The sequence below is a fragment of the Vulpes lagopus genome, chromosome 6, assembly GCF_018345385.1.
Source record: "Vulpes lagopus strain Blue_001 chromosome 6, ASM1834538v1, whole genome shotgun sequence".
NCBI classification, from domain to species: domain Eukaryota; kingdom Metazoa; phylum Chordata; class Mammalia; order Carnivora; family Canidae; genus Vulpes; species Vulpes lagopus.
The window spans coordinates 106,121,367-106,136,678 of record NC_054829.1 but is presented as its reverse complement, the minus strand read 5'-3'; the positions used below and the strand labels follow the sequence as shown (position 1 = coordinate 106,136,678).

Here is a 15,312-nt window from a genome sequence, read left to right as displayed (position 1 = left end):
AAAGGTGTAAACAAGCCATAATTTAACATAGGTATGGGACCTATGAAAATCCCCAGTACGTGGGAAAATTGGATCCTCTAAAACATTAAGTGTGTTCTGAAAGTGTGGTCAATGGACCCCCGGGTTCCCATTACAGAGTTCATAAGGTCAAAATTATTTTCACAAAATGTAAGTACATGTGAAATTAGACATTAGGTAAAACTGTTGGTGCCTTAGCATGAATTAAGGCAATGGCACCAAACTCAACTAATAATCACATTCTTCAATGTACACATTCACACACACACACACACACACTCTAGTTTCACTTAAGAAGAACCATGATGAAGTAGTAAGAATTATTAATTTTTTAAAGTTCTCAACCATGGCATACTTGGCTTTTTAATATTCTATGCAATGAAGTGGGAAGTATATCTGTGCACATTCTGAAGTTACGATGGCCGTCTGGTTGTCGGGGGGAAAAACACGTGTGTACTCCGAGCTGCAAACTGAAACTAGCCTCTTTTCTCATTAGACATAATTTTTACTTGAAAGACTAAGTATGTCATAAACACTTGGAAATTTGGCAAGCGTTTTTTTCGAAAATAAAGTGAGTCTGTTGTTCAAGAAAAACAATTGGCAGTACTTATTGCCAATGATAAAATTTCAACTTTCAAGTAAAAATAAAATTCTGAAAAATTTTTGCCACCACCATGACCTTGATGAAAATCCCCAAACTCAAAGACTTGTCTAATGAATTGACGGTAATAATTAATAAATGTGATTTGTATGCGTGTCACACTTGGAAGATATGCGCAACTCAGCCAATCTGTATGTTCAAATGACCAACATGATGCCACAAAATTATGCACTAGTAAAAGAGCCACTCAAAGTACAAAATAGACTACTGGATTATAATGTAGTCGGTGACAAAAGTTTATTGATGTGGCTTCAGATTCTGCACTGCAGCTACGGCTTAAGAAACTATGACCCGTCCAGTTCTGGCATAGTGTCATCTAAAAAGGCTATTAAATTATCAATCCTCCCTTTTCCAAATCCATGTCTGTGTGAGGTCAGATTTTCTTCATATCCTTCAAGCAAAACAACACAGCAACAGATTTAACATAGAAGCAGACATGAGAATCCAGCTGCCCTATATTAAGCCAGATATTAAAGTTATACCATAAAACAGTGCCATTATTCTCACTACATGTTTTTGTTTTAGAAAATAGTTATTTATTTCCCTAAAAATATGTTATGCTTATACATATGGAATATTATTATGATTTTAATATATACATGCTTAAAAGTTTTAGCTTTAATTTCTAATATTATTGATAGATATGACCCACTTTAACAGTTCTTTGGGGTTTTCGATCATGTTTAAGAATGAAAAGGGGTCCTCGGGGCACCTACATGGCTCAGTTGGTTAAGTGTCCAACTCTTGAACCAGGTTCAGGTTATGACCCCAGGGTTGTGGGGTCAAGCCCTGTGTCAGGCTCTGTGCTCAGTGGGAAGCCCACTTGCGGATTCTCCCTCTGCTCCTCCCCCTCTCACGTCCTCTCTCTCTCTCTCTCTCTCTCTCTCTCTCTCTCCCTCTGCTCCTCCCCCTCTCACGTCCTCTCTCTCTCTTTCTCTCTCTCTCTCTCTCTCACACACACACTCTCGAAGATAAATAAATCTTAAAAAAAAAAAAAGAGTGTAAATGGGTCCTCAAACCCAAAATATTGAGAACTGTTGTCTAAAGCTACAATTGATAGAAAATTCTGAAAATCCAAAATAACCAATTCTGGTCCATAGATAATCAATCCATTTGTTTGCTATTAATCTACCACCTAATTTATACCATGCCTACTAGATAAATGAATTTAAAAAACATTTTTAATACAATTTAAATTCTCTTTGGTATGAATTTATCAAGGGATGAATTCAAAGACTCCCCAATTGCTTGCATGCACATTCAAGGTAAGCAAATCAGCACTACTGGTTACACATCACATTTGATTTCCTTTTCCATCCTCTTCCTCAAAGTCATATTTAGTTCTTTAAACATGGACCACAAGCCTTCTCAGGCTACATTCCCTACACTTATTTACTATCCTAAAGTTATTTACTACAAAGGACTTTGCTTTTCACATTAAAACCAGTTATGAAAAAAAAAAACAGTTATGTGATAGGAGGATCCTATGTGATCACCTCTAAAATTGAGGCCATAAAACATTTAAACAAAATGTCTCTGATCTTACCTGAGGTGGTAAAATGCTGGCATTTATTTTTCCAAGTTTGGGCCACTCCATTGTAAGTGGGGGGCCAAAGGACTGGAACCTAACATGTTGAATATTATCATTTGTTCATTTTACTAGAGGAGGTCAATTGAATTTAGTCTTTAAAAAGGAGACCAAATTCATCAGAGAAAACAAACAAAACAAAAAGACTTGGCATCCCTAAAAGCAGGGAAGCTGGGTTTTTTTTTGGAGGGGAGGAGGTGCAGAGGCAGAGGAAAAGATGGAATCTTTAAGCAGGCTCCATGTCCACAGCAGAGCCCAGGGTAGGGCTCGATCTCACAACCCTGAGATCATGACCTGAGTTGAAATCAAGAGTCAGATGCAGAACTAACTAAGCCACCCAGGCGCTCTGAAGTAGGAAATCTTTTAATAATACAAAATACTGAAAATCAGCAATAGCACAAGGATTGATGGAGAACTATATTCCTGAGCCAAAGTAAGATAATTTAGCCATATAATTTATCATCTTACCTGCAGGTATCTGATGGCCATTCAGAGAAAGACACATTTTCCCATCTGGGGCTTTCACAAAACCTTCACGACACGAACATTGAGCAGTTCCAAACCTCTCTTTGCAAATATGTTCACAGCCTCCATTTTGATATAAGCAGGGCTGTGCTCCTTGTGGGGGAAAAGAGGTACATTCACAGATGGGCTTGGAGATTGAAAAAGTGCCATTGGTACAAACCACAGCATTATAGCTTTTGGGGAGAGAAACTTGGTGTATCTAAATGGAGCCTATATCAAGAACTATTTCAGGAGAGTTCCAAACAGAGCCAGTTCTTGGGTAAGTTCAGAATATTATTACCTTATGAGTATTTATTGAATATAGCCAGTACTTTTGTTCAAGAAGTTTTTTAGGCAGATATAATCCCTATTTCCTGACTCATAATCTAGTCAAACCAACAAAGAGCAATTCAGAAGGAGGTTATTAGAGGACACTGGAGGATGCTCACTCCCTGGCAGTCTCAAGGGCTAGGAAAAGGCCCCAGAATAGATAGGAGCTTTCGCTTCAGGTGTCTAAACTGTGCCCCGCCCCATCCCCACGCTCAGTGCCTTTAACCCAGGAGTCTGTGAAAAGGAACAATTAAGTAGAAGCTGGTCAGGAGAAGTAAACATGAGAATGGGGAGAGAAAGCCCAAATTCACTACCAGATTGTCTTAGTTTAGACCCAACCCAATCTCAGGAAATCTTAACATCTACCCAAATTAATGAGAATTGCAATACCCCCCTCCGCCTCTCACATCAAACAATTAAAATGGTTATAGATGCCAGCCTAAGAAAGACTGTGTGACATGGCCAGTGTACCTGGTTTTGCCAATGGATGAACTACAACCAGTGATGAAGGCTTCAGCATGCTGCCTCGGAGACGTACCCTGTTTTTGCCAGTCCTCTTGTCCACCCTTATTATTGATGGCATAGTCCAATCAGAGAACCACACGTGATCCTCAAACACGGCCATAGCAAATGGGTGACCTGGAAGCAGTTTCAATCCATTACACACATCTTGTCTTTGCCATGAATATTTTTTAAAAGAACAAGGCTTGCAACATGCTCCCACGATTCCTACACTGCAGCATTCCTTTCACATAGCTGCTAAGCAAAATACTTGCCGCTACCTCCACCTGCATCACGGAGAACCCACAGGTTGAGGGAACCTCGTCTTAGAATGGGAGCCTGGTGGTAGGAGGTCCCAGCGTTGACACACAGCATCCGCAGAGTGGGGGAATGTGGGCTATTGACAGAATGTCAAGGAGGGGGAGGCCAGGGTGACAATGTTTCCATGTTTGGTGACTTGGTCACTATAGGCTAAGCTTCAGTAAGTTATTTTATCTCTCTTTGCATTAGGATTCTTGCCTTTTGAGCAGCAACAATAAGTGATAGACTAAGTTCACTGGTTGTTGCAAGGATCTTTAACAATTTGAAAGAATTGAGTAATAGTGTCTCCTTAAATTCCCATCTGCAGCAACACATCTCCCTGCATTGGATCCCTGCACTGGATCCCCGCCTCCTTTCCCATCTCTCCCGTTATCTGGTATTAGTCCATTGGCCTGTCTTCCTGGGCTCATTCTTCCTGTCTCCTCTCACACCTGGTTCTGTCCATTACCCTTCTCTTTTACACCTTCATTCTCTTCATTCTGCTAGCTTCCTTCCCTTAGCTCATTAATATCCTCATCTTCTTGGCTCCTCTAGCTTCTTTTTGTCTTTTTCCTTCCTTCTTAGCCAAGCTGTTTAAAAGTATCTATTATCTCTTGCCTCCATTTTCATGGCTTTTATCAACCCCTAAGTGGCTCTTCCGACCCCACCGCAACTAACCACTTCTCCATGCCCCTGGAACTGCCCTGATAAGATATTCAGGTATTTATAGTAAGCAGGGAAATGCTGTAATACACTATCTCAAGTGGTTAGAGGCTAAAGCTGCAGAGTCCCAAATTTGGAAGCTTTAATCATGTCCAGTCACATTTCCCAAGCCAGTTTTTTTTTGTTGCTGTTGTGTTTTTTGTTGTTGTTGTTTTTTGTTTGTTTGTTTGTTTGTTTGTTTGTTTAGCAAATGAGCAATGGATTTAGTAGATTAGAATGAATGTCTCCCTCTTTTGGCAGCAAACTCAAAATTACTTATCCTGGGGACAATGAGTCTCCAATCATCATTATTGACCAGGGCCATTAAGATGCGTTTTAGTCTCTAGCCTTTTGTCCCTAACTCAAGCAATAAATGCAGCAAGGAAAATTTTTTTATACAGCTGTGAGGTGTTTGTTTTTTGTTTTTTGTTTTGCTAAGGCAAAAAAGATTTAACATAAAATGTATCATCTTAACCCCAGTGTGCATTTCAGTATTGTTAAGTATCTTCACTTTGTTGTGTAGCCCATTTCCAGAACTTTTTTATCTTGCAAAACTGAAACCGTATATCCATTAAACCACAACTTCCATTTCTCACTCCTTTTAGTAACTGGCAAATATCACTGTATTTTTTCTTCCTATGACTGTGACTAATCTAGATACTTCCGGTAGATAGAATCATATGTATTTGTCTTTTATGATTGGCTTATTTCACTCACCATAATGTCCCTAGGGTTCACACATGTTGTAGCCATGTTGTAGCATGTGTCAGAATTAGCTATGGTTTTTAAAAACCTTTAAAAAATTTTTTGTTTTTCTCATTTTTAATTTTGAAGTATACTTGATGAGAATTAGTGAGAGTTTTTCAACAAATCCTCACACTAGACATAATTTTCTTTATGTTTTTAAATAGTAGAGCCACAGTTGAATGTTAAATGAAAAATGAGTTTCTTCAGGGGCACCCGGGTGGCTTAATCAGTCAAGCATCCATCCCTTGATTTTGGCTCAGGCTTGATCTCAGGGTCATGAGATTGAGCCCTGCATCAGACTCCACAATGGGCATGAAGCCTGCTTAAGATTCTCTCTCTCCCTCTGCCCTCTGCCTCTCCTCATCACCCCCACGCACACTCTCTCTCTCAAAAAAAATGAATGAATGAATCCAATTTTTTCTCTTTAAATTTTTATTCTGTGAGTTTATGTCTTTATTTCACCTCCCTTGCAAAATTAAATTTTAATGTAATATATTATTTAATTTTATTTCAATTCAATTCATTAACATATAATGTATTATTGGTTTCAGAGGTAGAGGTCAGTGATTCATAAGTCTTATATAACACCCACGGCTCATTACATCATGTGCCCTCTTTAAAGTTCATCATCCAGTTACCCCGTCCCCCCATCCTGTCCCCTCCAGTGACCCTCAATTTCTTTCCTATGATTAAGAGTCTCTTATGGTTTGTCTCCCTCTCTGATTTTGTCTTGTTTTATTTTTCCCTCTCTTTCGCTATGATCCTCTGTTTTGTTTCTTAGATTCCACATATGAGTGAGACCATATGAAAACTGTCTTGGTAGCTCAGTCCAATAAGCATCTGCCTTCAGCTCAGGTCATGATCTCAGGGTCCTGGGATTGAGCCCCACATTGGGCTCCCTGCCCAGTGGGAAGTCGGCTTCACCCTCTTCCCTCTGACCCCCCATGCTCTGTCTCTCAAATAAATAAATAAAAATCTTTAAAATAAATAAGTAAATAAAAAATGTTAGTTTAATCCTTAAATCTTTACATTAAAAATTCTGAGTTAGCAGCTGAGAAGCCACCACATTTATGCCAGTAGATGGCACTGTAATGATGGAAATGGTCACTTAGATATTTTCATATCAAATATTTGATAACTGCTTTTAATAGGAAGTTGTATTAGTCACATATTATAGCACCATAGAAATTATTCACTAAGCATTTGCTATGCTTTTTGGTTTAGCATATGGTATCTTTACATTCTGATTTGGATCATTCAAATCCCTTTATACCTCCATATAGCGAAGCTATAATTTCCCATTTATTTGGGTGATGTATTTTTTTAATAATATATGTCCCCACATCCCAGGCTCCAGGACTTCACAGGAACCGTTTTATTTTACTCTCTACTGTATCGCTACTTCCTAAAATGATTCAATAAATATCTGTTAAGTGCATGGGTGAATAAAGTCTATGATCTTAGATGGGCTTATGATTTATTGTAAAGTATACTTTTAATTTTCAAGGAAACTTGGAAGTATGCAAAATTTTCAGTTTTACTTATCATGACCTATTTAATGTATAATACAAATCTAGAAATTCATATCTTCTAAGCCAAAAAGAATGACAAAAATAAATATCTTATGCAGATTATTAGCTTCTTCATAAAAGAGATAGACTATATTTTTGTATCTTCTCAACCAACCAGTTTCTGAATCTCAGAAGCATCTTCAACATCTTTCTGGCTCTCCTGCTGATATTTAATCTATGACCAAATCCTCTAAATTTTTCGTTCATAGTAATTCTTTTTAATACTCTAATCCTCCATTCCACTTTGAAATGGCAATGTTCTATCTCAGGCTTTCATCAACTGTTGACTGGACAACTGTTGGAGTCTCTTGACTAATTTCCTTCTCTCCAGATTTCAATCCAACCCTTATACTGTTACTAAGGGTTACAGTGAGGTGCCAGTCTTATCATACACATTTCCTGCTCAAGAACATGCAACGGCTTCTGGTACATTCAGTATTTCACTCTCTGTCTTTTTAAAGGATTTATTTATTTATGAAAGTGAGAGCATGCGTGCGTGCACACGGGGAAGGAATGAGGGGAGGGGCAGAAGGGAAGCTGACTTCTCGCTGAGCAGGGAGCCCCACAGGGAGCTCACTTCCTGACCCACAGATGATGACCTGAGCTGAACCAATAGTTGTACACTTAACTGACTGAGGCACCCAGGCACCCCCAGTATTTCTCTCTCTCTCTCTCTTTTTAAAGATTTTATTTATTTATTCATGAGAGACATAGAGAGAGAGAAGCAGAGGGAGAGGCAGGCTCCATGCAGGGAGCCGGATGTGGGATTCAATCTCAGATCTCCAGGATCACGCCCTGGGCCCAAGGCAGGCGTTAAACCGCTGAGCCACCTAGGGATCCCCCAGTATTTCTCTGTTAACACTTAGCATAGACTATAGCATTTTAAATATATTTATGAACATACATGAAATCCCATGAAAAATCTGAAAATATAATAGGAAAGAAAACTATATTTATTAATCTTTGCCTAAAACATAAGAAATGACAACAACTGAACCAAGTTCTTATTCCTAGAGAAGTCGTAAATTTTTAATATTTTCATTCTGATTTTGGGAAATCTTGGCAAAAAGAAATGATTATTCATCACAATGTTTTATCCAGTATTCCAATGTGAAGGTAATCTTTGTAGCTCAGACATTCCCAAAGAAGTCTGTCTCCATATCTCTCTCACAGGTGAGTGTATGTGTGTGCGTGTGTGTGTGTGTGTGTGTGTGTGTGTGTGTATAAACACACTTTTTATTTAACATGCATCAACACTCAGGTCAAGATGAAGAAATCACCCATCCCAAAGTCTCACCTACATCGTTCTGGGCAAGTCTTTGGCGTTTTGAACCATCCAGATTGGCCATCTCAATCACAGACAGCTTGGTATCACACCAGTACAATTTGTCAGTTACGTAATCAATCGTTATTCCACTGGGCCAGACCAGACCAGAACTAGCTATAACCAGTCGGCCAATGCCTTGAAGGGAAGAACTTTCAATTCGTGGATTAATCCCCATATCAGTCCAGAATAATCTCCTTTAATCAAGAAAGCATACAACAAATAAAATTGCATGCAAAAATTCTTCCATTCTTTCAACACTGAAAACATCAATGTAAAATCATTTTAGAATAAACTGAAGTAGTACACCAAGGAATATAGAAAGTATAACAGTGTACATCAGACAAATAATTCTCAATAGCAAAAATTATCTTTTTATGTAGAGCATCTTGGACAGGTAATGCTGAATTAAAGCTCAGATCATTGGATAAAGAAGAAATTATTAGTTTGAAAAATTGTACTATATTACCAAGTGAAAGTGTGTTCAAGAGCATATTCTTAAATTAGTGTTTCATGCTGCAGAAGGCAATAAAATCTTATTAGCCTGTTCCTTTGCTGTGCATATGTAAAACTTACTATATATGTAAAATTACAGCATAAAGGAAATAGCATATTTATCTGTTATCTAGTTTCATACAATGTACTCAGTTAATTTGGTCGATTTTAAGTTCCATAAATCAGATGCTGAGGCACATTTTTTGAGCTCAATATGGTTCGTTATCTTTTATCTTAGTTTGTTTAGAGATGGTTACATTCTCACTTTTTTAATCACGTGGCTGGCTCCAAATCAATTACCAATTACTACCAATATATTATATCCCATCACCCTCATAAAATTCCCATTATAAATTAAATAGGGTTAGTTTTTAACCCTTGTTTTTTAACAACTAGGAAGGAATTCATTATTCTACTTAATTCTCTAAACCTGAACGAACATTTGTCAACAATTATGTTACTAATTCACAATTAACAACACAGTCCTCTAATCTTTCGTGATTTCTTTTTCCAGTTGTCTAAATCTAGGAATGACCTATCATTAGAACTCATCGTATGATTTTTCTAAATAGAATTCATAAACCATACAATCTAAATACCATACTTTGCTCAGGAAAGCAATAATATAGATTTTTAAAGGAAGTAGTTTCATGGGTTTGCATCTATAGCCCACTTTTTTTAAAAAAAATTAAATTTGCTTAAAAGGAAGGTTATCTGAATAACAAAATGTTTATGTAAGAATAGAAAGTCAAAAGACATAAAGGGATGGGGAAGTCATGCTAGTTATATCATTTCTGAAAGTTTGAGCTAATCTCATGGATTCTCTTGATTTCTGATTCCACTGAACACCTGAGATCTTAAGAAAAATTTTGAACACTAGTAATATCAAACATGAACTGTCTCATGACCTCTATCGGCAAGTGCCTTATTTTCACAAAACTTACTTGGCCATTGGATGAACAGCAATTCCTCGTGGCTGAGAGATGTCCTCCTTGATGATTATCTCACGATGTTTTCCATTTAAATCACTCCCTTCAATAAGAGATTTTCTAAAATGCATGCAATATAAAGGAGCTTGTTATATCAACTTTAAATATCAACTTTTTAAACAAAAATACTCCTTTTTCCCTGTTACTTAGTGAAATGCACAAAGAGGCACTCTAAACCCACCTCCACCACATGTGTGCACACACATATACTCTCAACACAAGTCAGGACCATCACATGTGTACACACACACACACACACACACACACACACACATCAGGACATACATTCACAAATTCTATTTTTTTTAACACAGTCTTTCAATCAGCATCCCAATATTTATCCCACACAACTAAAATACACAGTGAAAGGATAAGGTAAGAGGGGACTGTGTCAGGGGTCTGGCAGGGACAAAGTCAGGAGCGTAAATACCACCAACCCTTTTTCTGCACAACATCCCAGCTCCTGCTGAACCCAGTGAAAGCCAGAGGGGGAGCTGTACTTCCTGGTCACAGATCAGAGGAAAGAGAGAGAGAGTAGGCCTCAAAGAGCCAAGAGACAGCCAGCATGAGGACAGCAGAAGGGAGATTTATGTTGACTTAATTTTCTTCCACATAATTCTAAGACAAATGGGAGTACTAAAATTATTATTTGCTCATCTTTACATTAAAAAAATAATAACCCTTTGGGTTCTGGCAGAGGAGAAAATCCTTGTTTTCTGGTTTTTCTATTTATTTGTTAGACTGACCTTCATTATCAAATAAATATTAACTGAGCACCTACTGTGTGTCGGAGATTGGCCTCAGCATTGGAGACGATAGTAAACAAAACCCTGTCTTTGTCCTTATAGAGCTTAGAGTTTGGCAGGAGGAGAGGGAATTCTAGTATAGAGAATGTTAACAACGTAAGTGGCAGACCCAGGGCAGATGCTTTAGTCCAGCACACTCTCACCCTGTATACTAACCTGGGATTCCAAGCAGCATCCAGAAGCAGGTAGGACCACAGGCTGAGGGGAGAAGAAGAACCTCCCCTCCCTACCATGTGGTGTCCGCTCAGCCTGCTTCCCTAGCAAACTAGAAAGTATGGTTATTTTTAATTCATTCAACAAACATCTGGAAGGGCCTAGCCCTTGTTCTTGTGGGCCTTCCCAGAAACACAGGGCAGTACTATTCCCCTTTCCCTATTCTACTAAGCACTAAGGAAGTCTCTGGGTGATTTATCCAACTGTGGTTTCAAGCACCTGGTGGGGAAGAGGCTTCATAGATTCCTCCTCATAGTTTTTATGAAGGAGAGAAAGCAAAGGTAAAATTGGCTCAGGGCTTATGCTGGCCAAGGACACTTTACAAACCACCAACTCAGGGCAGTGGATAATTTGAAGCCATTTGTACTCCTGTGCCACTTTTAAAGGATAATTCTATTCCAGATGAAGTGATCATCGGGAAGGTACTGCCGGGTGGAAGATATTTTTGAATTCGATGTGTCAAATTCACTCAATCACAACTGTCATTGAGCCTGTCCCTTGGTGGGAAGGAAGGAATTCTGAGGCCACTTGCTTGTGACCAGGGGAGATAAAACTGTCAATTCTGGTTTCACTGTTACATCATCTCTGAATTCTTACTGTTTTGAGCAGGAGTGAAATGATGAGAATCAAGAGTGACATAAGCTCCTGAATCTGGAGCTGTCTTAGGTAGGATTGCTGGAATTTACTTTCAAAGCTCCCCAAGGGGTTCACCCAATAATACACGTCTATTTGATTCAGCAGAAAACAAATCCCTAACTCCAGTGTCGGTAATGAGAAAGCAAAGACGAGCACAGATATTTGGGGGCATAGGAGTTCAAGCATGACCCTTGATCTAGTGGAGCATCTTTCTCTTTTTATCCATGATCTAATTGGCCTGGATGCCACTGGCATGCTCCAAAACCCACCCTGTTTCCAGCATAGCAGTTGTCCATCTGGAACCCTAAAAGAGTGATTTATTCCACCTGGTAGGTATCAATCATGAGCAAACATATGTTTTTACCCTCCTGATTCACTTTTACTGGGCTTTTGACTTTAAGAATCAGGATTCCTCAATGCTAAATAATAGTATTGTCAGTGGAATTATCAATTAGCTTCCTTCCTATTGTTAGATGTTAATTTGAATCTGTCTTTTCCTCAGCCAATATAAACTGTAAGCATCCACTCTGGCTCTTTTAACTGGTTAAAAGTTACCATATAATCTAAAATCATGAACTTGGAATCTCAGTTATTTAAATCCAATTTCTAGCTAATATCAAGGTTTTCAAGCTATAAACCTCTCATTTCCAGACAAATTAAAGGTTTTCTTTTTAACAGCTGCTGTTAGAGGGAAGAGGACTTAGAAGGGCTTGTTATTACTGAAGCCAATGAACTAGGGAATTTGAGGTCTGACTCTCTGGGACACGGAGGTGTGTGACTAGCTTCTGAAGGCATTGCCTTGCAGGAGGTACCATGAGGCCATAATCAAATGTTGTTAAAATTAAAGGTGCTGTGCAAATGTGGGAAATATGAGGAGACCTGGCTCCTCAGAGAGACCAAGAGCGGCTCACATCTGCTGTCCTGATCAACGTTTACCCTTCGGAGAACAACCATGGACAAGCTCTGTTATTATGCACAGCTGACATTTTAAAATGTCCTTTTAAGTAGGTTCAACACAGAAGAGGTTGCTATTATGATTTTTATCATTACTACAACTGAAATTCCAGATCTACCTTTTGCTGGCTGCTTGCCATTGGGAAAGGTACCTTCCTCTTTAATTCCCAATTTTTTAATCTTTAAATTGGGGATAAGAAAACTTACCTTTTTTGGGATTCATAGTGTTATGGATATAAAGCTATTAGCACAATGTCTAGTGCATTTCAGTTATTCAATAAATGGATATCCAAAGAATAAAGGAATAAAAGTATGTTTATGTAAACCAAAATGAATGAATGAATGAAAATATACTTACCCTGGACATAAAAGTACCATGTTATTGATAACTGCACACCACTGTACAGTTGGCTCATTTTTAAAACACCATTTGTTTCCCATGTTTCTAGGACATAGAAAACCTACCCCCAAGCATATAAACCTGTTCCCTGGGACCTCTCCTTCTGAATTGGGACCGCTAATTTCATAGAGATGAACTCCTAGGTGAACTCCTAATTCTATCATCTTCTTTTACTTTAACTCAGTTGCATAAGTTGGCTACCATTACACTCTATGGCTTTAAGTTATTCTGAGAAAACATGCTAGAGCACAGAGAATTTAAACACTATCTTGTGACAGCTGCCTATACTCTGTGGTTAGCTATCTCCCTTGGAAGCAAGGAGAGGGCTCCCATTAGCACACATAGGAGCACCCACTTCCTTCCTTCACCCTCCTCCTACCACCACCACTCCTGGGGCTCACACAGGCCATACATACACCAAATGCAACTGCCCCTCCTACAGCCCTAAAAGCATTACCCCCAGGGTGGCAGACACATCAGAGTTGTTGTTCTGTTCTGTTCTTTCCCACATAAGGGAAAGTAGACCATCTCTCCAATCTTGTGAGGACTTTGCTCACAACTCCCATGTGAAGTCTTGCTCCCTCCTTCATGCTCATTCACAGGGAGAGAGAAGGTGAATTCCGGTCTCTAAAATGAGGGGGGTTGGGCTACTTGATTCCTGGAACCTCTTCCAAAGCTCCCTCTGGGTGTGGACACACTTCATTTGGAAATTATTTATGCCCAGCCTTATTTATATATCTCTTGTACTGATATGTAGAACAAGCATTTGTACTGTTTTTTTTTTTTTTTTGGGTCCACGTGCCTTAGCTCCCTGGCTAAACTATGAGCTTACTGCAAAGATGGACACTCCTCAGGCTTCTTTGCATCTCCATTACCCAGGATAGGGCCTTATCCATATCAAAAAATTGATTGTATTCAGACAGTCTTTGCATTTCTCCGATTACCACAGCCTACAGTGCAAAAACACATGTTGCTTTCTTGGTCCTCACCATTCTCCCTTGGATATAGATCCAGTCTTGATGAGAAGAGGAACATCCTGCTTGGTAGTGTGGAGAAAGTGGAGGGAAAATGGACAGTGTTAGGGGCATCTTTCCTCCAGTCCCACCCAAGTGCCCAGCAATATTTTCTTGGGTTCAAAGTAGAGGATGAGGCCAGCGGTATTACCTATGTCATCACTCCCATCCCACATGGCTTAAAACTAAAGGAGGAAGCATACCCTCTGTCTGTCCAGTAGAATTTACGGTCAATCCAATCTATGGCAAGACCTTCTGGCACATCCACTGCTTCCTCAATAAGCCTTTCTCGCTGGGAACCGTCCATGTTAGCTCTCTCTATCCACTTCAGGGCTGTATGGGCAAAGTATATCTACAAAAAAAGAACATAGGCATTTCTGTCAGATTTGTTCTTAAAAATTCATGTGGAATATATATAAACACGGTTATTGGGGATCCCTGGGTGGCGCAGCGGTTTGGCGCCTGCCTTTGGCCCAGGGCGCGATCCTGGAGACCCGGGATCGAATCCCACATCAGGCTCCCGGTGCATGGAGCCTGCTTCTCCCTCCGCCTGTGTCTCTGCCTCTCTCTCTCTCTCTCTCTCTCTCTCTCTCTGTGACTATCATAAATAAATAAAAAAAATTTTAAAAAAACCACGGTTATTAAATCTTCAGATCATATAGTGTAATCATTAAGAGCTTGGCTTTGGAGATAGACACAGTTGCAAATTGGATTCCACCTTCTACCTCTGCTGCTTCCCAGATGTGTGTAAACATAAGCAAGTTCCTCCATGTCTCAGACCTTCAGTGTCCTCATTGGTTAAGTGCGGATAATATTAAACTAAAAAGGAGTTATATATACACGTGTGTGTGTGTGTGTGTGTGTGTGTGTGTGTGTGGTCCTGTAGCCCTGTGCCTAGCACACATTTCTATTGCTACTGGGTAATTTATTAATCTTTGATAATTGGTCAATAACAAAGCCACTGTACTTAAACTAATGGGTTCTACAGCCTGAAAGGGAGCTATGATGAGCAGTTTAGTGGGGGCTACAAGCCAGGCTGTATCTTCTGCTGTTCAATCTGCGGACTACACTTCACTGCAAGCCTGGACCTACAGGTCCCTCTCCTGGTTTGGGCCCTTCTTTGTTTAATTGCGTTGGCCAAGTCATTAACCTAAATTTTTCTTTACTGTAAAAATGACAAAGTCTAGATATTTGCTAAAGTTTCTTTGATCTCTGGCCATATTGAATTTCATTTTAATTAATCCACCTTGGTCAACAGAACCTAACTTGCAGGTGCAAAGCTCTTTTTTTAAGTCTCCTATGCAGACTAGCAAACAGATACAAGAATTTTGTGAGAGTTTTAAAAACAGCTGTGGGTCAGCTGACAACTTAATGATGGCATTGGTGGAATTTTAACTGAGTATGTATATGTACATAAACCTATAATAAATGATGAGAATGTTCACACAATGGAAATTTATTAACTAGTGGATTATCATCTTTGTAGATAAAACAGAAAAGGTTTTATTCCATAATACAAAAATGGGTACTTCTCCTATTAAAAAACACTAAGCTAGAGCT

General features: G+C 39.1%; 1 protein-coding gene across 3 annotated transcripts in view; it reads right to left on the bottom strand.

The window, feature by feature from the left end:
- EGF (epidermal growth factor) overlaps window positions 1-15,312 on the bottom strand; it is a 93,315-nt gene that overhangs the window by 24,780 nt on the left and 53,223 nt on the right. For all 3 annotated transcript variants that reach the window (XM_041758096.1, XM_041758097.1, XM_041758098.1), the window contains 5 exons: window positions 13,956-14,104; window positions 9,686-9,790; window positions 8,220-8,443; window positions 3,573-3,740; window positions 2,736-2,885 (listed from right to left, as the gene is read on the bottom strand). In XM_041758096.1, coding sequence (XP_041614030.1) covers window positions 2,736-2,885; window positions 3,573-3,740; window positions 8,220-8,443; window positions 9,686-9,790; window positions 13,956-14,104 — 796 coding nt within the window. The remainder of the gene's footprint in view (window positions 1-2,735; window positions 2,886-3,572; window positions 3,741-8,219; window positions 8,444-9,685; window positions 9,791-13,955; window positions 14,105-15,312) is intronic.